The sequence below is a fragment of the Pan paniscus genome, chromosome 5 (genome assembly GCF_029289425.2).
Source record: "Pan paniscus chromosome 5, NHGRI_mPanPan1-v2.0_pri, whole genome shotgun sequence".
Classification (NCBI taxonomy): Eukaryota; Metazoa; Chordata; class Mammalia; order Primates; family Hominidae; genus Pan; species Pan paniscus.
Genome location: NC_073254.2, coordinates 166024157 through 166047418, shown reverse-complemented (window position 1 = coordinate 166047418; position 23262 = coordinate 166024157). Strand labels below are relative to the sequence as shown.

The 23262-nt window shown below is 37.9% G+C and overlaps 1 protein-coding gene across 7 annotated transcripts in view; it reads right to left on the bottom strand.

Moving 5' to 3' along the window:
- The window catches only part of GRM1 (glutamate metabotropic receptor 1), a 411958-nt gene extending 390380 nt beyond the window's left edge, over positions 1 to 21578 (bottom strand). For 2 of the 7 annotated variants that reach the window (XM_034963042.4, XM_034963043.3), the window contains exon 1: positions 17518 to 21578. In XM_034963042.4, coding sequence (XP_034818933.1) covers positions 17518 to 18217 — 700 coding nt within the window. In that variant the 5' untranslated portion in view covers positions 18218 to 21578. The remainder of the gene's footprint in view (positions 1 to 17517) is intronic. The other 5 variants (XM_034963040.3, XM_003811530.6, XM_008963918.5 and 2 more) reach the window with 5 other exon arrangements.
- Positions 21579 to 23262: the final 1684 nt, after the last annotated feature.

The window sequence follows — 23262 nt, the reverse complement described above, 5'->3', positions numbered from 1 at the left end:
GAAGTGAAGCAAAGTTATCTGTGCATGATGCTAGAGGGGACAGCAGGTTTGGGTGACAGGTGGCACGCCTCTCTGCCAAGAAGAAGGCGTTGCTCCTGGCAGGTTTTTTTTTTTTTTCCTGAGGCATGTGACCTAAGTAGTGGCATTTCACAGCTGAGAAACCAGCTTGTGATATGCCTTTTGCTTCACTGAGAGGCGGGCCACATGTCCACAGAGGCTGCAACTCTAGCTGCAAAACATTGCAATACGTTTGCCTGTATCCTTCTTAAAATCAAATATTTATGTTGCTCTGGAAATGTAAATGGACTGTATGATTAATGATGTTTTTCTAGACAAACAAAGAAGGTGGCTTCCTTGCAAAGGTGTCGCTTTCTAACACAAATGCTACAAGGAGGAAAAAAGAACCCGAAAAATGAGTGGGCAGGAAATGTTAAAAATAAATCCCTATTTATCAGTCTTTGGTAGAAGTTTGCAAAAGAGGGTCTACTCTATTTTGACTAACATAGCAGATGGAAGACAAATTCAAACTCTGACATTCTCAGCACTCTGACATCTGGGTCCACTTTTCCAACCAGCTCCACAACTCTCCTGTAACTACCTTCTGCTCCAGATGAATTAAACCACTCACCATTCTCTCCATACCTGTTAGCACCTTACTCAGATCCCTGATTTACATGATTTCATTGATGTGAGATTCTTTTTCCATATAGCTCTGCATTTGTAACACTAGCTATCATGTAAGACCCAGTTTTAATGCCTCTTATTTCAAATACCTACCAATATCCCCACTGGAAGTAACCTGTCCCTCCCTTGGACCTCACACCCTCTCACAATGATGTGGCAATAATCCTTTCTCTAGCCCTCCATCTGGACTAAAAACAATGGTAAGAACTGCAGGGTACCCATAAAATTTGGAAACATAAAAAATATTATTTTACTGTACTGTAATAAAATATCTGGATAATTTTTTACATATATTTGCTTATGTTACCAAACTTTATTGGCCTCTGCACACCTGGATTCATTTTTAATATCTGAAGCCTGGTGCACTGCCTAATAATTAGTTGAACAGTTTTTATAAAATAAATTGACTAACTTGTTGGCTTACTGATATGAATATGAGGGTTACCCTTCAAGCCCACCTACAAAGAGTAAGGGTGGAAGAAAATCAGACAGTAGGCAGAGCATATGAAGAAATTAATGTCAATGATCAGGAGATCCTTCAGAGGCTGTAGAGAGAAAAAGCTGGGCTACAATGATAGTCATGCATCATGCATCTTGTAGGAACTAGCTGTGTGTAACCCCACATCTAAGCTTTCTTTTCAAATCAAGGACTTAGATACTCTCTTTTAGCATATAATCTATCATTTTAAATAAATGCTGAGTAATAGTGGTTGTTTATAACTTTCTGGTAAATGTAGAGGCTAGGAGGAATTATTAATAATAAAAATGAGAAAATAACAATACAAGCTATAGTAGAATATAATGCAGCTAATTGTATGTATATAAAAGTATACAGTTTCCAAAGTACTTCCACATCAACTATTTGGGTCTCACAGGAAGCGTGTAAGAAAGGCAAAGGCAAGACAGACTCTTTATAGATGAGAAGATAGATGGACTTAAAGCAGTTTCCTGGCTTGTCCAGAGTCATGGAGGTTGTTCTCAGAGGACGTGAGATCAAATCCAGGTCCTCCTACTCAGTACACCTCTTGCTGCCCACGGGCGCTAAAGTGTAAAAGGAAGAGAGGGTACTAGATACCAGTATTCATATAAAGAGAGAGATTGAGAAAAATATAACATCTGTGAGCTTTAATTGCCAGTAAATGTAATGATTTTTCCTTCAATGATTAAAAAGGGAAAAAGGGAAGAGTGATAATAAGTAGAGTCTACCCACAAAACATGCAATTAATTTGATTTTTTTTTTTTTTTTTGCTGTATTCCACTTTGGTGAGAAAGAAGCAAAAGAAAAATAATCTACAACAAATTTAGTAAAAACCAAAAACTTCTAATGTTGTTAGTTCTTGGAAGTTGAATAAATAATCCATCATCCTGTTTCATTTACATTTACATTTACAGTACTAGGCACTAACAATTGATGTGAAGCCCTGTAAGCTCTTAAATCATCAAACCCCTTACTAAGGCAGAAAAGGCATTTGAAACAAAAGCCTTCCGTACTTAATTCAATTGAACAAATGTGTACCAAGTGTCTACAGTGTCCGAATCCCTACTTCAATTGCTGAAAAAATATCAGTGAATGAAACAAAACTAAGATCTTACTTTCCAGCAGTTTATATTCCACCAGGACAGATACTTTTTGGGGGCAAAGTATTCTAGTGGGAGAAGGCATTGATGTAACCAGAAGTTTGATTAACTACAATGCTACATTCAGTAATTATTCAGGTTAGCTAATGCATATTTTTAAAATCATTAAATGTAAGAAATGAATAGATAAATATCTTGTTTATAATTTTTTAAATTTGCACATTTTAAAATCCATTTTCTTCCTATGTGAGAATCAAGCAACATTTCTCTTAAACATATATAAACGATTTTGCAGGAAATAATTCATAAATGTATGGGAAAGCATCTACAATACACTGTCATAAGAAGTAAATTATGAGAAGGGGCTTCCAGAGGTTCTGTCCATATTGCGGTCCAGAAATCAGCAGCATCAATACCACCTGAGAGCCTGTAGAGACAGACACTTAGGCCCACCCCAGATCTACTAAGTCAGAATCTGTAATTGAAGCTCCCCAGGTGATTTGTATGAACAATAAGGTTTAAGACTCCTTGACTGCATTCCTCTGTACCAAGGAGAGCCTAAAATAACCTTGTAAAAGGCAGAATATAAGCACTTCAAAAAATTAATCACTCACTCGATATTTTTTTTCATTTTTAAGAGGCAATTTCTTTTCACATAAGATTTTACTTTTAAAATGGCATATCAAAGATATTTCATACTAAACTTTCCTTTAGCATGTACCGACATAGACCAAAAAAATGAATTTGCCTTTTCATGGTTTCAAATTTGGTGCTTCTAGCCAAAGAGTAATTTATCCCTCACATGTATCAACACACAGCACCTCCCCCTATTCTCTGTGATTGAATCACCACCTTATTAACAGGTTTAAGAGACATAGGGTGTCTTCCATTTTCTCATCCTATATCAAGCTCGGTTTCCCAAGTTACATCATGTTGCCCTTAAGGCAAACAAGAATGAAGTAGAAGACAGCATCATAGGTACTGAGCCTACCTAGAACATTCAACAAAACTGGCTGCCAGACTACAAGTAATTATGGCCAGGGAAGTGCATGAGAGCACCAGGAGAAGTTAGAAGATGGGTAAAAGCAAGCTTCCTCTCCATTTCTCACTGAGCAGTCACTTTACAAACAGATTCGCCTTTCCCAGATTTTATTTATTTTTATTATAAAGATGAGAAAAGGGGAAAACAGGAAGGGAGACTGTTACAAATCCACAGAGGCACCCATATCGAGGTTGAACATGGAAGAGAGACAGAATGTTTCAGCCACACATATGCCCTGTCAAAAAGGGACAAAATGTCCAAACACAGCCTCATGGCAGGTTCCAGAATGCACTAAGAAGGAAATGGCAGGAACGGGTGAGCATCTGAGCCAAGAAAGGAATTTCAAATAGTCTGAAAAAGTATGATTCTCTTCTGTTATGTGATCAACACTCAAGGATTCTTCTGTACACACTAGATCTTCTCATCTTTAGCGTATTAAACTATGAGTCTAACTTACCTCCCATTTCCACAGTTTAAAAAAAACTTTCCACCTGTCATTACCATCTGCTTCATAGCATACAGAAATTCTCGTTGAGATATACACCTACGAGGAGGTCACTTCCCTTTATATATATATACATATATATAACCTGACTCTTTCCAAAAATAGAGTTGAGATATTTTACAATTATAAAAAAGTATAAATTAATGCCGTTGAAGTAAGGTGGAAGAAGCTAGTATCTATGCACATAAGCTAGAATATGTTCTGTGATTGAGCATTAATTTTAGTTTTGAGCTTCCTGGTAGGCAAGAGATAAACAGAAAATGCAATGTTCTCATTACCAATTAAGATGAAACATGTTAGCTCTTTAAGAGAAACAAATACTATCATAACATTTAAATCTAAAAATAATATGTTTCTGATGAATTTATACAAGTTGCATTAAGCAGCACAGGCAATATCTTCAACAAAAAATAGATGAAAATGATAAAGCATTGTCTAAATTTTTAATCCCTGTTCTGACCTTTAAGAAATGAAAAAGTAAAATATTAACATGTAACTTAGAAAAGGCAATTCTTCAGGAAGACTAAACAAAGTCAAGTGTGTAATATTCTGGAAACCTAATTTTTTTTAGACAAGGTCTCACTCTGTTGGCGAGGCTGAAACACAATGGAATGCATCATTGCTCACTGCAACCTCAAACTCTTGGGCTCAAGTAATCCTCTTTCCTTAGCCTCCACCTACAGGTGCCTCCTACAGGTGCACGCCACCATGCACGGTTATTTTTTAATTTTTTTTTTAGAGATGGGGTCTTGCTATATTGCTCAGGCTGGCCTCAAATTCCTAGCCTCAAGCCTCCCACCTTAGCTTCCCAAAGTGCTGCTATTATATGCATGAGCCACTGTGGGTGGCCCCTGGAAACCTACTTTCATACAGAGAGGTTGGTAATGATCTCCCAGATGACACTGTTAAATATCAGTTCTCTTATCTGGCCCTTTGACAGGATCTGGATAAAGGATAATTCTTGGCTCTGATCTCTGATGGGCACCTAGTAGCCTTTGCAGTAAATTAAAGAAAGATTCTGGTGTTTTTGGACATTGGGCCAGTAGGTGGCCAAGTTAATTAACTGCTATGAAAGCTGAGACTTCTTGCTTGTAACTGAGGGCTGTACAATAGTGAAGAGAATGTCAAAATAGTATGAACTAACACTACTAGGAATATGTGGTTTCTCATCTCAGTTGGCTCCTCTAAAAATATGCTCTATTTGTATTTGACCTGTTTCTTCTCTCTTTCCATTTCCCTCATTGAATAATTCAGAAAATAAAGGCTACCAAATGTTGTTTTCAAATACTCTTTTCTCCTCTTTCCCGAACTTCACTACATCACCACGCAGAGAAAAGGCTTCTGTTCAAGGCTAGCCCTGCCACAGCTTTGTCGTGGCTCCTCAGCAACCTTGCTTGATCAATTATCTTCAAACTTTCCTTTTCTACTCACTCTTTTTCATCAGCCTTTAAAACTGCTTAATTTTTTCCCCTCCTAAAGGATTATTTTACTTAGAAGTACATCTCTCTGTAGCTATCATTGGATCTCTCATCTTCCTTTCTCAGGAACAAGGATGCATATTAGCAGCCTCCACTTCCTCCTGGCTTCTGCCCTTCCAATTGATTTATAAATTGACACACTACTGGAAAGACAGAGCTAGGAGGAAGTGGAGGCTACTTGCTATGGTCTGAACGTCCCCCAAAATCCATGTTTTGAAATTTAATCTCCATTATGGTGGTATTAAGAGATAGAGACTTTTGAATTTGATTGAGTCATTGAGGGTCCTGCACTCAAAAATGGATTAGTGCCTTCTAAAACAACTGGAGAGAACTAGCTTAAGCCCCCTTTGCCCTTTTGTTCCTTCCACCATGAGGACACAGAGTTCATTTCTCTGGAGGATGCAGTAACAAGACACCATCTTGGAAGCAGACAGCAGCCCTCACCAGACACCAAACTTGCGGTGCCTTGATCTTGGACATGCCAGTTTCTCCAGAACTGTGAGAGAATAAATTTCTATTATTTATAAGCTACTCCGTCTATGGGTACGACATCACCAAAATGGTGGAGTAGAAGAAATCTGGCTTCAATCTTCCTCACAGAAAACCAAAAACAACTATCTAGTGTCAAGATTATCATCACCAATAACACAGAATTCAAAGCTGAGGCTGTGAAGATCCTTGAAGCCACAGAGAAGTGAAAAATTGTGAGCAGAAGACAAAGGAGATACCAAGTCAGAGAGGAGGTTCAGCAGCACCACATTGTAGGAGGCACATTCATGAGTCTTCTGGGCATAAACTCCTAGTCAGCCTCCCAAACAGCTGAGAAATTCTCTTGGAGACCCCTCTCCCCAATCCAGAATGGGCAGTGCTTCCAACTTTTGTGAGAGCTGTGGGAAACCTGGGCCTAGGGCACCACCTAGTGCCAAAATAAAGGCAGCTGTCTAGGGCTAAGGGGACTCAACAGGCAACCAGCATAGAACCTGTAAATACACATCACTAGACAGACCACACCAACACAGGGAATGAAGACTGGGATAAATAACTAACCTTTCAATAAGACACAGATATCCATTCATAAAAAACACCAGCAAACAGGGAGCCATAACCTTCCCGAATGGGTAAAGCAAGGAGCCAGTGGCTGACTCCAATGAGATGGCAATATGTGAGCTCTCAGGTCAATAATCCAAAATAAGAATTCTAAAGAAACTCAGTGAACTCCAAGATAACACATAAAAGCAATTTATAAAGTTATCAGAGAAATTTAACAAAGAGATTGAAATAATTAATTTAAAAAGTTAAACAGAAATTTTGGACTGAGAAATACTTTAGTTGAATCAAAAAAAATGCATCAGAGGGTTAAAACAGCAGAACTGATGAAGCAGAGGAAAGAATTAATGAGCTTGAAGGCAGGTTATTTGAAAATACATTCAGAGGAGGAAAAAGAAAAAAAAAGAAAAGGAATAAAGAATGCCTCTGAAATCCAGAAAATAGCCTCAAAAGGCAAATCTAAGAGTCATTGGCCTTCAAGGAGGAGTTGAGAAAGGGCAAGTGGTAGAAAGATCACATAAAGAAATAATACAAGAAAACTTCCCAACCCTAGAGAAAATATAAATCTCTAGGTACAAGAAGGGTAGAGAACACCACACAGATTTCACCCAAATAAGACTACCCCAAGACATATAATAATGAAACTTTCAAAAGTTGATAATCCCAAATGGAGCAAGAGAAAGGAAAACAACATATATGAGCTCCAATTTGTTTGGCAACAGACTTCTTAGCGGAAACCACAGGCCAGGAGGGAGCAGGATGACAAAGCACTGAAGAAAAGAAATTGTCAACTGAGAATACTGTACCCAGCAACGCTAACTTTCAAACATAAAAAAGAGATAAATACTTTCCCAGGCAAACAAAAACTGAGGGAATTCATCACCCCCAGACCTTTCTTAGAAGAAATGCTAAAGGGAGTTCTTCAATCTGAAAGAAAAGGACACTAACATGCAATAAGAACATCATCCGAAGGCATAAAATTCACAGGTAAAAGTAAGTATAAAAATTCAGAACATTCTAACACTGTTGTTGTGGCATATAAATTACACAGTCTCATGTATCGCTACTAGTACAGAACACTGTTTCTATAGTTCTTCCTCTTTTACCCATCGGCTTTCTTTGTCACTGTTCTATTATCAAAACTGTCTCCTCCCTTGGCTTTCATAACATGAGGTTCTTCCTGTTTCTTTTTCTACTTTTTAAACTGTCCTTCTTTTTCCCTTTTCTGTAGACTCTTTCTCATTTCACATGCCTCAAAGTACTGCCCTTGACCATCTTCTGTGTTTTATATCTTATCCCCTTGGCAATCCCATCAATTTTCATGGTTTTAACCAGATATTTTCTGACAAATTTCAAATATAACTCTCTTTCCAGATCGGTGGCCTATGGGATCCCTTGACTTTATTGTCCAATGGATACCACAAACTCAAACAGCCTAAACTAATTTTTTCCCAGTCTGCGATTTCTCTTTATTCCCTATTTATTCCTACAAAATAGAGACCTGGGGCTTATTCTAGACTTCTCTTTTTCCTTGATTCTCATAACCAATCATTCACTAAACACTAACCTCCCTGCTACATAGAAAGTCAAATTCATTCTCCTCTCTCCTTTTCCATTGACACTTTCTTTAGTAAAACTCTAATCATCTCTTGACAAAATTAATTAATTGAACTGGCCTTTCCTTCTCCACTTCCCTCAACCATCAATGGCCTTCAGATTTGTCTCCTAATTTCCAATTTGACTCCTTTTCTTAATCTGTCTTCTGCAAAGCTTTCCAGATGCCCTTTCCAAAATATAATCTGATGTTGATTTCTTCCTGCATAAAATTCTTCACTGGCTCACCATGTTTCCAAGAGTCTAATTTTCTTGGCTTGATAAGTATGTCCCATCATGACCTAGGCTCTTTCTCTCTTTTCAGTTTGGTCTTCCCCACTCATTTTCCCAGGACATATACTTTAGAGTTAATGATATTCTTAGAGGTCCCTGAGCATATTTGGCTTTCTATGTCAGTGCTTTTACTGAATTTACTCCTTTGTTTCCTCGGATATAGTGAACTTCAAATGTCACCTTTTCTGGGGACCTTCTATGAGCTTTCCCTCACTTCTTCCCTGGACCAGAGGGAGCTAATCACAGTTCTCTCTGTTGTCTCTCTACCTCATGCCTACTCCTATGGTTGCACTTAGCAAACTGAATAGTAATCACTATGTGGTGAACTTCTTAAAAGGAAGACTATAATTCCACTATCTCTACTCCTCAATGACTATAGCATTGGTCAAACCAAAGAATGTGCTACAAAACATAAAAATTGAGATAGGAATCTGGACATGACTTCTTCTCTGCCAGTAGAGTAGTACCTGTTAACCAAAACCTGAAAATAACAAATAATGTATTTATTTATCGAAAAAAAGGGATATTGAATTTCTTTATTATAAGCTGTTTCCACTATTTCAATATCCTCATATAACCTTTTAAAATCTTTCATAAAGTTTTTTCTCTTGAACATACTATCAGCAATTTGTTTATTGATTTTTTTGTTCTACCTTTTATAACAAACAAATTAAAAAGTGTGTTATAGCACCACAGAGAACAGAGGAAACTGTCTCTGATTGTTTAACAATAGCTGTGGAATATGCTGTCCAATCAAAAGATTTGCATTGAGGGCCACATGCTGTGAGTGCAATTTTTATAAAGGGAGAGAATGAGAAGTTGAATATGCGCCACTCAGTGTTAGTAAATCAGCATTTTCCCTCTTTATTTTCACATCTCCACCACAGAACTTCCCTGTATTTACTTCACACAGGCTCATCTAAGCTAAGGGCATCTTCCTAATTAAGGTTAGAATAGCATGACAACAATAATGACATCTTACATCTATTACATCTACCTAGCCCTATATGGAGCACTGTTGCATCTTATCTGTATAATAAACTTAGGGGACTGTTTTCTGTATACTTCACCCTGATAGCTCTCTAAGCATGCCTAATTCTATTAATCCCTTGAGTCAATCCTATTCCAGATCTCTGGATTTCAACTCTAGCCACCCTTCTCTAATTTTCTCATCCTTATCCACTCCATACCACTTCTAGTTACTTGTGGTAGAGATGGTGTCACAGAGATGTCTGACCATGTGTCATCTCCCACTGTTAACCACAACCCTCATAGAGAAGGCATCCTTTCTTCTTTCATTTTAACAAGGTGTTTAATTCTGGTCTTATTTTACATTTCTGCCCTGAAGGAGCTGGAGAAAAAAAAAAATGGTTAATTTATAATCTCCTGAAATAGAGCTTCATGTGGAGTAGTCACTCTACATTGAAAGTTTATTTTCTCTGCAAAAGGACCTTTATTACAAGATGATAACAAGCACAAATATGGAGGTAGAGTTGCTCAGATGCAGAAGGGAAACCAGATCAGCTGAGAAAATGGCTTTATTCAGACCTTCCAGAGAAATGCGGAGAGCAGGTGAGGTGGGAGCAAAAGAAGTTGAAGAAAAGGAGAGGCTTCTATTTTTCAGTGACTTTCTCATGTTTAAAAATTTATAGATAAAATAGTTATTGGCAAGGCCAGGGTACCAGATTGTGGTCAGGGTAAGTGGGTTGCTGAAGAGAAGGCAAGGAACACAGAGCTGAAATCAATGAGCTATGAGGATAGGTATTGATGGGACAAACACATGAATGTTGGAGCCATCCAAAACTAAGGCAAGAGCTGACATTAAGAGGAAGACTAACAGCAGAATGAGTTTTCAGAAGAGGAGTCTCCTGGAAGCTGCTAAATGACAGCAGCAAAGTTGGAAAGACACAGTTGAGCTAAATAGTATGGACCTCACAAGAGAGGAGTGCATGAGGGGTAAAAAGGAAAGAAAGAAAGAAAGAAAGAAAGAAAGAAAGAAAGAAAGAAAGAAAGAAAGAAAGAAAGAAAGAAAGAAAGAAAACTTTGGCTTGAGAAAGTATCTAAAACAAAGCTAAATTAGTCCTAGCTTTGCTGCTGATGAATTTTATGATCTTGAGCAAGTCATTTTGTTTTATTTTTCTGGGCTTTTGTTTTCTCATTTGTAACAAGAAAGTTCCCTAAAGTCTATGGTAGATGCTACACCTTTATCTTAATCATGAATTTCATTTTAATCTTATATTACTAGGTTTAGGGTCGAAAATCTATATCCAATTAACTGGCTTCTTGGACTTGCTTAATATTCATCAGCTGAGAAGAAGTCATCGCTTTGGTGGCAGTTTAAGAAAAACAACTGAAACGTATTTATGGGTACCATCTTCTTGTTCTTTGAAAAGCTGCTGTGAGGAATATAACATGGTAGTGATTATAATTCCCATTTTACAAATGAAACTGAGATGTGCATGCATACAGTATTTCCCATATGTTTTGTGCATTTTTCAAAACAGTAATTAAACATTTTCTTTATAACCCATGAGCCTATAACTGTCTATATATTTATGTCTCTTCCAACAAATATTAGTAGTAATAATAGTTATTATTATTGTGATTTTTATTACTTTATGTGTTACTAGCACCAAGAAAAATATGTGATGCATAATAGTCACATGTGTTTATTTATAAATGTCTTTATTAGAAGGCAAATTAGTTACTAGGTAATCAAAGAATTTCTGCCTCTCAAAATCCTGTGCTTCAACTACAAATTAAGGCTTTTACCTGGATATTTAGATAATTGCCTTGAATATTTAATTTGTTGGCTATGAAATAAATAAAATAGATAATCCTAAAATTGATATTTGGAGATTTCTGAGAAGCAATTCTCTTCATAAAAACATTAATGTTCTATTTGGTACTACAATACCTTAAGTTTAAGAGAGTAAAGCTTTCTGGAATACCGAAGGTAATTAAAATTATAATTTCTCATGTAAGTTAAGATTTTAAATGTTGTAGACATTCATAGAGAACAATTAAACAGGAAAAAGTAGCAAATATTTCTATATAATTTTAGAATCTAATGATAACTCTCTGTTGCATAAGACAGTGACATTTTGACAAGGCTTTATGCCTTGTCTTGACTCTGGTTTTCAACTACAGCTTCTCTGAAAATTGACAACCTTCTCCTACTGACAGGCTGCTTCCAACATATATCAGAACAGCATGTGCCATGAGTTTTTTTAGTGGTTGTAGGTGTTCACCAAACTATTCTTTTCTGGATGTGGTTCCCCAGCCCTCTGTGTTCTTAAAAAAGTGTATGCCGAAAACACGACTTTTGATAAGTCTCTTTGTGAACCCATCACTCCAGTCACTGCCCAGTTATTGAAAATCCACAAAGCAGTTATTGTATATTAGCTCCCTATATCATAAGGGCAAAAATTTTAATACTTGTAGAAGGATGGTTACTGCCAAGCCACACGGTAGAAACATAAAATGGAAGCTGCCATCACCACCTACCCTATGAAGGACAGCTTCTTAGAAAATTTGCAGCAAGATAAATGTAGTCACAGGGTGATTGTGTGGCAAAGGAATCATAAAGAGTTCAAGCTTACTCAAAATAATGAAAGTGTCATTTTTTTCGTCTTTGGATTTCACTCTAATTCTATGCACATAATAGCTGTTTGCTAAATACTGATTAATGACTTTAAAAATGAGTTTAATAAATCCAGCCAAGATATAAAAGAAAAAATAAAGATAAAAAATTTTAAGTATGGCAATTTGTGGCCATTTTGAGTAATAATAAATGGCCTTATATTTTTTTTAACAGGCTCCAAGATTACCACCATATTCCAGCACAAGGTAACAATTTATGTTCACAATAACTTGGTATGTTCAAGGGAAATGTCCATTAAATTGAGCACTGTCTTTAAAAGAAGTTAGGGGACCTTACAGTAGTGTTTGCAAAGATCACCTCATAAAATGTTTTGAATGCAAATGTTGGTGTTTAAAGAGACCAACTCTCAAGTGTAAAGTAGACAGCTAGAGAATCAAGGTTATGGATAAACAAGGTTTTACTTGGATATGAACACTTGTTAAAAAATTACAAATAAAGTATCTCGTAACAATATCTGGCTTTTCTTTCGTCCACTCACCAACTTTTGCCAATAATATATATTCTCTTGGCCAAAGTTCACATGTCTAACTGTGCTTGGATGTATCTTTCTTGAAACCAAAACTCTTTGTCACACGCTTCAAGATTCTCCATTACTTGTCCTCCATGTCTATAAAGACTGATGTAATCACAGAATATTAGGACTTACTTCTGTTTTTATTATTAGTTCTTAGCCCAGACTCTTTCCTCCAGATAAGCAAATCCGTTTTTTCACACCATTACAGCATTTTCAATACTGCCTCTTTTACAAATGCTATGTTTCCAAACAAAACTCTAACCAAAATTCCCTTTTCTCCAGGTTTTCTCTAGATAATTGCACCACTAATACATTCTTTCAGTTCCCTACAATTGAATAAACTCATGTTTATAAATGTCTATACTGTGATTGCTTTTACTTACTTTACATGTATTTAAACTGCACTCCCCTTAGAGTAAAAACTACTTAGTAACTGAAATTAAGTCTTCAAAATTGTTATTTAAAGTTTTTATGCAGTAAATCTTTAAAGTCATCTGTTGTGATGACTTTTCATTTAAACTACATATAGCCATTTGTACATTTGCAAGGTAGTATAGTATGAGGAGGAAAAGCACTATATAGAAGGAATTCATAATAGGCTGAGTGAACACCAGAATTAGCCAGGTAGTTTGCTCGTGAAAGGGTTTGAGACTTTACTTTCGACCCTTATCTTATTCAGGTTTTAATGTATACAGTTAAATCCTGGAGACACAAAGCTGGAATACTAAGATAAATTAAACAATCAAAATCCCAGAACTTACTGATGTTAGAAAGGCAGATTGAAGCTAATAATTTTACATTTAAAGGGAAAAAAATTCAAGTCCTCCTCTTGAATCTAATGGTAACAGTAACAAAATTAATAACTGTTCAAGCATAAAAGGAAGGAGATATGGCTTAATAGCAGCACTTCTGAAAAGACCTTGGGATGTTAATTGATGTAAGATCTACTCTAGTCAGCTATGATGGTAAGGGAAGTAAAAAATGAAATGCATGAGTGAAGGAACTGGAGAGCTATACTACAAAAGAGAGATTATTCATTGATGATAAATGTCACATGGAAAAGAAGCTTGAATGTTTTGGATGACTCCTAGTCTTCAATGAAGGATTGGTGGAAACTTCAAGAAATCTGTTTTAGGTCATTATATAGAAGAACTGACTAAAACTCAGGTGAAATTCTGCTCTCAATTTAACTCCGATATACTCCTACTCTAATTAGAAACCCTAATCACAATTAGAAAGCTTTGAGCGTGGGCAAGCATGTAATGTGATGTTCTAAGCATCTTTTATTAGTTGGCCTGAATAACCTTTCAAAACACTCCTATTTCTTACTATATGATAAAATGAGCAATGTATTAAGATAATTTCCTTTGAAGTAGGTTGCAATCAAGACAAGAAAGATATATAGAAAGTTACTGGTACATAGATAGGAAATATGATATTTAGTAGATATAAAATTATTACAGGTAATTGCATTAATCAAAGTATGTATTTATGATTTAGGAGGACTTTTTTCTGATGTCACTAGACTTTTTAATTGTTTTATATCAAATAAAAAAGTACTTAAAAAGGAAAAAATCAGATTTTGGAAAGAAGCTCAAAAAGGCCAATTTTATATAAAATGTAAGCAAACGTCAAAAAAATGTTACACCAACATCAAAATCTAACTGGAAAGAAAAGTTTACCTTAAAGTGGATATTTTAATAAGGGAAGCAGCATCACTAAATTCACTATTATATCAATACTTATCTAAGTATCTGAGACAAAATACTAGAAGAAAGGCTTAAGATAAATAAATAAATACATAAAAGTAATGAATGAAAATTTATCCACTCAAAAAAAATTCTTGTAGCTACAAACTCAAAGAACATTTTTATTGGACTTCTTCAATGCTTCGAATTTTATTAACTACAGTTATTTTTAAGTACTGTTTTCAAAAATCATTTGAAATAATAAATTTGTTTTTTTGACGGGGAATCTGTATTTTATCAGAAGAACAAAATACAGTGTCCTTGGCTGAGATATTCTTATCGGTGGTAGGCTATTTCTCTACTATATACTTAGCATATTTAAAGACTCACATTCCAGGTAGGCAGCTTGCTCCAAAGTGCATTCAAACTTTATTTGTGGATAAGGCTCCATTACTCCAATATCCTGCCTCCCCCTTGACAGACTCATCTTAACATTTGCCTCCAGAGCCAATCATGAACAATTTCTGGAGAGTCTATTGCATTGCAGGTAACTTTGTGTGTACTGATTTTCTTTCATTTTATGTAAATTGATAATTGTCATGTATCAAGTATGGTACAAATAATATGATATAAGATTGAAAAGAATGTAAAAGAATATAAAAACTAAATTGTAACTGGTTAAAACACAAAACAAAACAGAAAATATCTGCAAGTTTAGCTTCAATATAAAAAAAGTAATATAAAAACAACTGTACCATTCAAAAACTATATGATTTCAAGATAATCTCACAATTAACTACAGAAATGAAGGTACACTAGTCCAGTCACTTAGTGTTTTGGGTATTAACTATTCTTGGTTAACTTCTAATAAAAGAAACGATGATAATGAATTGACTAGGGAATGGCTGATTTGGAAAGGAGAGATGAAGGTCATGAGAGGCCCCAGAATTTCTAAGCCCTAAGTTGCCAATATCCAGACAAACTGGCTTCCTTGCTGAATAGTGCTCAGACGACAGAGACAACCCTGATATGTGGTCTTCTCTGATATTTGACAGGGAACTGTCACCAATAAGCGACCCCATCAGTCTGAAAGCAGTAAAATTACTAAATGATCCAAGAAAGTGCCTGTAGGCCAGTACACTATGGGGCCCTGAAAAGCAGGAGGGCAAAACCTCAGGAAAAATGAATCTTCAGTGGGAGCTTACACAAAATTCCTTTCCAGATAGAAGGAAAGAAATGCAATTTAGTTTTTACAGATGTTACGTTTAATAAGAGAAGTAACTAATTCCCTTTGAGAAGAACAAGGTATTATATATGAATGGCAAGGTGAATGGTGTAACTGCTTGGTAATAAAATAAACCCCACATATTGCTATGATGCTGTTCTGTGAACACAATGTAGTCTGGAATCAATTACTGTAATAGTACGGAGACATTGTCTTTGCCATACAACACCAATCAGAAGGCAGAAAGGAAACATAGTAATCCAAACTAACACATGGGCAAAATTATAATATTAGTCCTTTCGCAGCAAAATTAGTGAAAACATGTTCAATTCATTTTCCAAAAACATAATTCTACTCCTCAGAAAGCAACCCACTATTAGCCACCTCTCACCAAATAAAACAATCTTATAATGAAATATGGAAAATAAAACCACTGTTTAAAAATGATGAAGCATTACTTCTTCCTGAAGAAAGAATTTATACTTCCAATATTAATAATCAATTATCTAGCTCAATGGGGGAAATATTATTAAATATTTAAATAAATCACATTCAATCTAGATTTTGCCATTCTCTTTGCCATCCTCTTTGGATCTATCCAATGATGATATTTAACACATTGTAACTTGCTCTTTCAGGATGTTTCATTTAAGCAAGCACTAAAGAAACTATGCTAAACATTAACATGTAGTAAAGTTAAATATTAAAATATAAGGAATTAATACTTTGAGTCTTAAAAAAGTAATGAATTTTTGTTCAAAAAGAGATATGCAGTTCATGATTAAAAATCAAGCTTCAGAAGCATAAGTCAGTTGTTATAAAGTTATAATATCACAGCAGATAGTTTTTTCCAAAAGCAAAATCTGAAATTATAATGTGTAATCCTATATCATTTATGTTTGTTCTGAAAATTCTGTTCCCTTTATAAAGTATATGTTTTCAGTAATGATAACCATATAATCACTTCACTATGGATGCTGTCAATTTCTATAATCAGACCTCACACCAGTAACTGAATATTATGGAAATATTTAAAAAACATGGAGCCATGTCTATGGCTTCTTGAAAATCATTTGACTTGAAGAAATATGAATACAGAAATACCAGCAAGATTGTCTTCTTCTGCCAGCTTATACATGTGAATTGTCCTAGATGTTAATTTATAACCAGGGCTTCAGCTTTTTCATAAACCTACTGGGGGACTTAAGAGTAGCTGAGCTCAGAAATCCCCTTTTATTAAAAAATGTATATAACCTAAGGTGAAGAGAGTCTAGAAAATCTTTATATAAAAAATTTTTGAAAATTCACATCCATAAGTCTCTGGAAAAATCAAGCTTTTAACCTTAGGTTAATCTATTGCATTTTAGAAAGACATTATAAACCTAATATCTGCTATCCATTCATTAGTATTTTATAACTGATCTAACTTTAATTCTAATACGTAAGTTCATTGTGTTAGAAGAAAAAAGACTAGAAACCAAAACTCAAATCCAAGTGGTCACCAGTGTTATTTCTCATAAAACAAGATAATTCTTGGGGGAGTGAGGGAATCTGGATGATTTTAGCCTATAAAGTAAGAAGAAAATACATTATTTAAATTACTTACTTTTTCTTTGTAACTAAGGTACTCCAGAAATAAAAATATAAGTTTCTGATATACTGACGGAGATGACTGCATTAATCCTACATTCACAGGAAAGTTTTGGATATGTAAGAAGGGGTACAAGAGGACAAAGAAAATCTTCAACTGTTAAAGAAAGATAAAGCTTTGAAGTCCTATTTGCGGAATAGTAACTTCTTTTTGCCAATCACTCACACTGAATTAACTCATTACACCTGGAAAGTCATAGCCAGTCACTGAAGGGCAATATAACACCTTGGACAAATAAGCCTTCCAAACGCAAACTCAAAATATGAGGGTAAACAAGTATTCAAGTCAAATCTACTGCTGGACAGTTTGCATGGAAAGTTTGATACCCTTTCAGCTCCTACTATCCTCAGATATTCTATGGGGTACAATTTTCCTACACTATAATTGTAAGGAAATGAGAATAAAAGGCAATGCCTGGGTGGGCAGTACTGAGAAGGGTAAACTCCGTTCCCCACAGTGCTAGAAATAAACAGGAACAATACTATGATCCCAGAAGCACATCATGCATTGCCCTGACTTTCTCAGTACCCTTCTTTCCCAAATATAATGCCTACCTTCCGTGTGGACTGCAGAGACATAGGTCCAATTGTAACGTTTGACTATGTCAAGCATGGCCCTTGCCTGCAAAGTGTCAGAAGGGACAACCCTCAGGAAGTATTTGTACAAAGTTTTGTCACTCAGGTCGATGCTTGTAGCTGAATAAGCGATCTGGGGGATGTCGAAGAGCTGGAGCAGGTTCTGCACTTGAATGGCTACAGAGCTGGAGCCGGGACCGATCACTCCCGCAATGGGCTTCTTAGTTCTGCCTGGGGGGAGGGACTGGCCGTCAGGCAGGCACCGGTTGATCCCATCCTTCTCATCTCGAATGGAAATCAGAGAGTCCCTAATGAACTCAATGCTCTGTTCCAGAGCCACGGAAGAGTGCCAGCAGGAGTCCCGGATCTCACTGCCCAGGGTGATGTTGGGCAGGAGGACCGGGTCCGCGTTGATCTTATCCAACGTGTGGAACATGGCCTCCACCCTCTGGATGCCATACTGCTCCCTGATCTCCCCACACTTCCTCTCGGGCACTTTCTCGGCCGGAGGCTGGTGATGGACTGAGAAGAGGGCTCCAATGATGACATCTCCGTCCATTCTGGCCACCGAGCGCTGAGACGACGCTCCTGCCAGCAACACTTTCCTGCCGGGGCTTCTGGGGAGAAGGGACACCTCCAAAAAGATCGCTGGGAAAAAAAACAAGAGGAGCCCGACCATGGTGGTGAGGACGAGGTCCACAGCCTGCCAGCCGCGTTCCCACGCTGGTCCCGCTGCAGGCTCCCGGCGCGCACCCCCAAGACGCCCAGCGCCGCCTCTCCCGGAGTGGTGCCCCTCGCCAACAATGGTCGTCCAAGGCCTTTGCCTCCTCCACCACCGCCTCCTTCCCCTTCGTCTCCTCCTCTGGGTCCTCCACGACCGCCTCTACAAGCTGGAGGCGTTTGTAAGGGAATTCGAATCCCCGTTCTTCACCGGTAGTGCATCAAGGTAAATTGATCAAGAGTACAGTGGAAGTCGTGTTGGCAGCGGTGAGCTAGATGCTGCTGACAAAAGACAGAGAAAAATCACAACCTTGTCATCAGAGGACCTGTGTTAAAACTCTGGGGTCTGTAATGTTAACAGTTGCCTTGTCCGTTTCATTTCGGCACATCCTGATATCGGCTGCAGGAACAGCTTGGAGCGCAGCTGTGGTCACTGAGGAAGGCGGGGTGTCCTGCCCCCTCTGTCCTCACGGGTCCAGGCGGCGCAGAGCCCCGCCAACTCGCCCGCTCCTCCAACCTTAAGTCGTTTCCTGGTCCCCTAAAAACTGTCATGCTTTCTAACTTGGAGGGCTGTGGGGAAGGTGAGCAGAGAGGAGGGGAGGAGCTAGGTCCTTCAACCCAAGAGAACTTTCCGGATTGGAAAAGATCAACTTTTTTTCAGAAGAAAATTTGGAAACTCATTGTAAAGGTGGAAGCGCGACTTTAAAATAAATGTAAACAAAGGATGCACCTTTTACTTTAATTTTGAGGGGTTGAAGAAGCCCTGACATACAATCAGCTGTAAATATAAATTTGCCAGCTTGAAGAAAATCCACATTAGTTACTAAGGCAACGCCTGGTAAAGTCTCCGTATGGAGGAGTTTGGTATGTTTCCTCCCTAAGAAGTCAGGCTTGCTGTGTATGTTCAAGAAGAAGGGGTGCAGATAAGGTAACTTGTTTCCCGCGGTGGGTGGACGGGTTAGAGGGGGTCTTGCGCTTGCTTTGGGGTTTGCATAGTTGCTAGAAAGGGAACGGAGGGGAGCTTCCGGGTTGCTCTCGCCGCGGCAGCCTGAGCCCTGCCGCCTTCAGGACCCTGGACAGTGCTCGGTCCAGCCAGACATTCCCCGGCAGGGCCTGCAAGGGACGCTTTGACCAGTGAGTTGCAATTCCCTGACCCGCTTTGCTCTTTCAACCTCCCTCCTCTGAGTTCTTTACCCATACACACACATACACACACACACACACACACACACACACACTCCCTTCCACTCGAGTCCCCACCGCCCTTCCGCCCTCATTCTCGTCACCTTGCACCGCTTGTGCAGGTATATATCCAAACCCACCCGCTTGGGGACAGAGGCGCCAAATCTCAGCAGCCTGCGGGGCTGAAGTTGGCTCCCTCTCCCGTTCCTCCCCTGCTCCTTTTCTCAAGGTGAGAGTCGACGAAAAGGGGGCTATGGGAGCGGGCGAGGAGAGCACAGGAGGTGAGGCAGAAAAAGGAGAAAGACAACCCAGGCTCCCATTGGTCCCGACTCTTCCTGAGGATACAGGACGAAAAGAAATACATAAGCGAGAATGCGCCTGGGACCCGGAGGAAAATCTGATAGACTGGGACTTTGTCTGCCGTTATGGGTGGGTTTCACCCGAGGAAGTGTCCGCTCACCTGAGTCTGTTTGGAGGACATGGACTTGAGACATACCTGAGTACCTGAGTCGGGGTAGACAGCGCTATGGTCCCGGGGCCAGAGGACCGTGGCCACGCTCGGCTTGCAGACGCCTCAGCTCTAATCCAGACGGTGCAAGGATGCGATCTGGGCTGTACACTAGTGCCCTCTTTCTTCGGCACTATTTTACCGCAAGGGAAAAAGAGGGGGAGGGAAGAAAAAAAAAAAAAACAGGTCACCCAAGGCTTGTCTATTATCTCATGTATAAAAATCAGTCGTTTGATAGAGGGAGGAGGGGAGACAAACCAGGAGGAAGTGGGGAATATTAATTCCTTTACTATATGAGGGGTCGTATAGAAGCTGCCAGATACGTGAATAGTCAGACAATCTGGCCAAAGAAGTGGAGAACTGCCTAGGCTGCTTTGGGGTAGATATCTTTGTATATATCTCAGGGACTCAAATATATTTTCTCTCTCTGCGAGTAAAGCCCTACAGAGGGAAACAGAGTGTAAACACATGTATAGACATCTAAAGAAAGGCTCTATTAGTAGATTGCAAGGGAAATCAGGAAGAGGCTGCATAGGGTGGGAGAAGGGAAAGGACAGGCATGCCCATTATGAATTAAGGTATGCCAAATGAAGAGAGGCATATTGTGGCTGTATTTTCAGGTCAAGATGTAACTAAATTGAGAATGAGAGTCAGGTCACATGAAAATACTGGAGTGACAAATACTTATCCAAGTTCCTCCCAGGCGGCCATCACCTTCCCTACAGGTCTATGGTGTTGCTTCTGACTGTGTGAAAAGTGGAAGTTAAATCACATTCCTCTGGGAACATGTTGGCTGAGCAGAATGTGGCCCGGCTTTTTCAGGGGAAAAGACAAGTGACAGTGTGTCTTTCTACTCTTGTTCAAAGCTTTCTATTTTTGTCATCTGCAGAGCAGAGAGATCAGCTTACGTTGGTCCCTTATGGGTCAGCTTATAATCGCCTTGCTCAGGTCATTATTATATTATGGAATGGTGCCATGTCAGACTGGAGGGGACAAACCACATGAGGCAGTTTCAAATACTCTTCAGTGTGTTCCATGAAACTTAGGAAGGAAAACAATACCTCTAGTCAATAACAAAAGGTCTTTCTCATTCTGGTTCTGATCTTTTTTTCCCTAAGTGTCAGAGTTTTCTGGATTTTTTTTTTTAGACAGCCCAAAGAGAATATATTTTTTTCTTTTTCCACAAATAATGCACTAAACAACGTTCACATTTTTTAGACTAAATGATCTCAATTCTGGAAGTAGCCACATGTTTACATAAGGAAAATGGGAAGAGGTAAGTTCTGATCATCACATATGGGACTAAATGGTTCTCTGCTTCTACCCTAGGAATATGTCTGTTCGAAGAACAGCAAGCCACAGGTATGCAGAGTCCCATAGTATCTGACTTCCTCTAGTAGCCACTTAAGTTCAATTTTAGATAAGCCCATTAGAGTGTGATAAGCTCTAAATGTTACTTTCCTAGAATATTCCAGAGATATAGTGAATGTGCAAAGATTTCTGTTTATATATACCCCTTAATTATGATTTTCAGCATTAAAGAAAGTAATGTCTCTGAAGTCCACATTTAGTTTCAATATGTGCTCCTAAAGCTGAACATCTTTAATATATCACATTGCTGTACTGAAGGAATAATTAAATGTTCAGATTTATTGGTTCTCAAATTCATTTTTACAGTCCAAGTAAAAACATTCAGGCTGGCTGAAACTAATCATTTTAAAGACGATGAATTTGAGGATTATAACATGCCAGATGCAGGCATATACAAAAAGTGTTAAAAAAAATTTCAAATGTATTAATTTGAAATGATCAATTAAATTTAGTGATAATTATTTAAGAGCTAACTATAGAAGGTACCAGGACAAAAACAATCAAAGAAGAAGGCATTGAGACAAAAGAAGACAAGATCACCCAAATATACTTTCTCTTTCTATAAATGAAGACTTCACATAGGAGGCAGGGTATAATACATGTGCAGACATCTAAGGGATGGTTCTTCCAGTAGGATTGAAGGGGATTACTGCAACAATGAGCTACATACAAACTAGCAAATACAAGTAAATACACTAATCTATAAGAGTTCAAAGAATGCTAAAGGTTCATGAATCCAGAAATATTGTTAGTATGAATATTCAGTACTAGTATGAAATCACATTACAATCAGTATGTGATCTGTAGCAGGGTAAAAAACTGTTATCAGTATTTAGGTTTGGGAAATCTATACACAATGTGGTGGAGATCAAGATCAAAATCAAAAGAATGTCTAATCTAGTATGTGATTTGTAGCAGGATAAAAAAGTGTTATCAGTATTTAGGTTTGGGAAATCTATTTAATACACTATTTAGTGGAGATCAAGATCAAAATCAAAACAATATCTGAACTATTATCTCAAAACAATGATTTAATGTGCTTCTGTAACAATAAGAACAGAATGTTCACCATCCTGATATGGTAATAAGGTAAATATTACCCAACTACAAAACTGTAGTCACCCTCCTTATGAAGGTATGCATAATTATCATTGCTTTCCATCATAAAGTATTTCATAGAATAATGAGTCTAGGCTATAAAAGAGCAAAAGGATATAAAGTTTTCCACATAAAATCAGCTAGAAATTTAAACCCTTCAAATGGGAGAGATAAGAAGCAAGCAAGAATCAGACAAAAGAAACAAAGGGATGAATTAAGTCTTATATTAGGTCATTCTTACACTGCTATAAAAAAAATATAATCATGGCAAAAGGTGAAGGGGAAACAAGGGACAGCTTCCCACAGTGGCAGAAAAGCAGGAGAAACTGCCACTATGAAACCATCAGATCTCATGAGAACTCACTCACTTATCATGAGAACAGCATGGGGTAAACTGCTCCCATGATCTAATCACTTCCCACCAGGTCCCTTCCTCAACACCTAGGCATTAAAATTTGAGATGAGATTTGGATGGGGACACAAAGCCAAACCATGTCATTTCACCCTGGCTCCTCCCAAATTTCATGTCCCATTCACATTTCAAAACCAATCATGCCTTCTCAACAATCCCCCACAGTCTTAACTCATTCCAGCATTAACCCAGAAGTCCAAGTCCAAAGTCTCATCTGAGACAAGGCAAGTCTGTTCCACCTATGAGCCAGTAAAATCAAAAGCAAGTTAGTTACATCCAAGATAAAATGGAGGTACAGGCATGAAGTAAATGTTCCCATTCCAAACGGAAGAAGTTGCCCAAAACAAAGAGGCCATAGGCCTCATGCAAGTCAGAAAGCCAACAGGGCAGTTATTAAATCTTAAAGCTCCAAAATAATCTCATTTAACTCCAT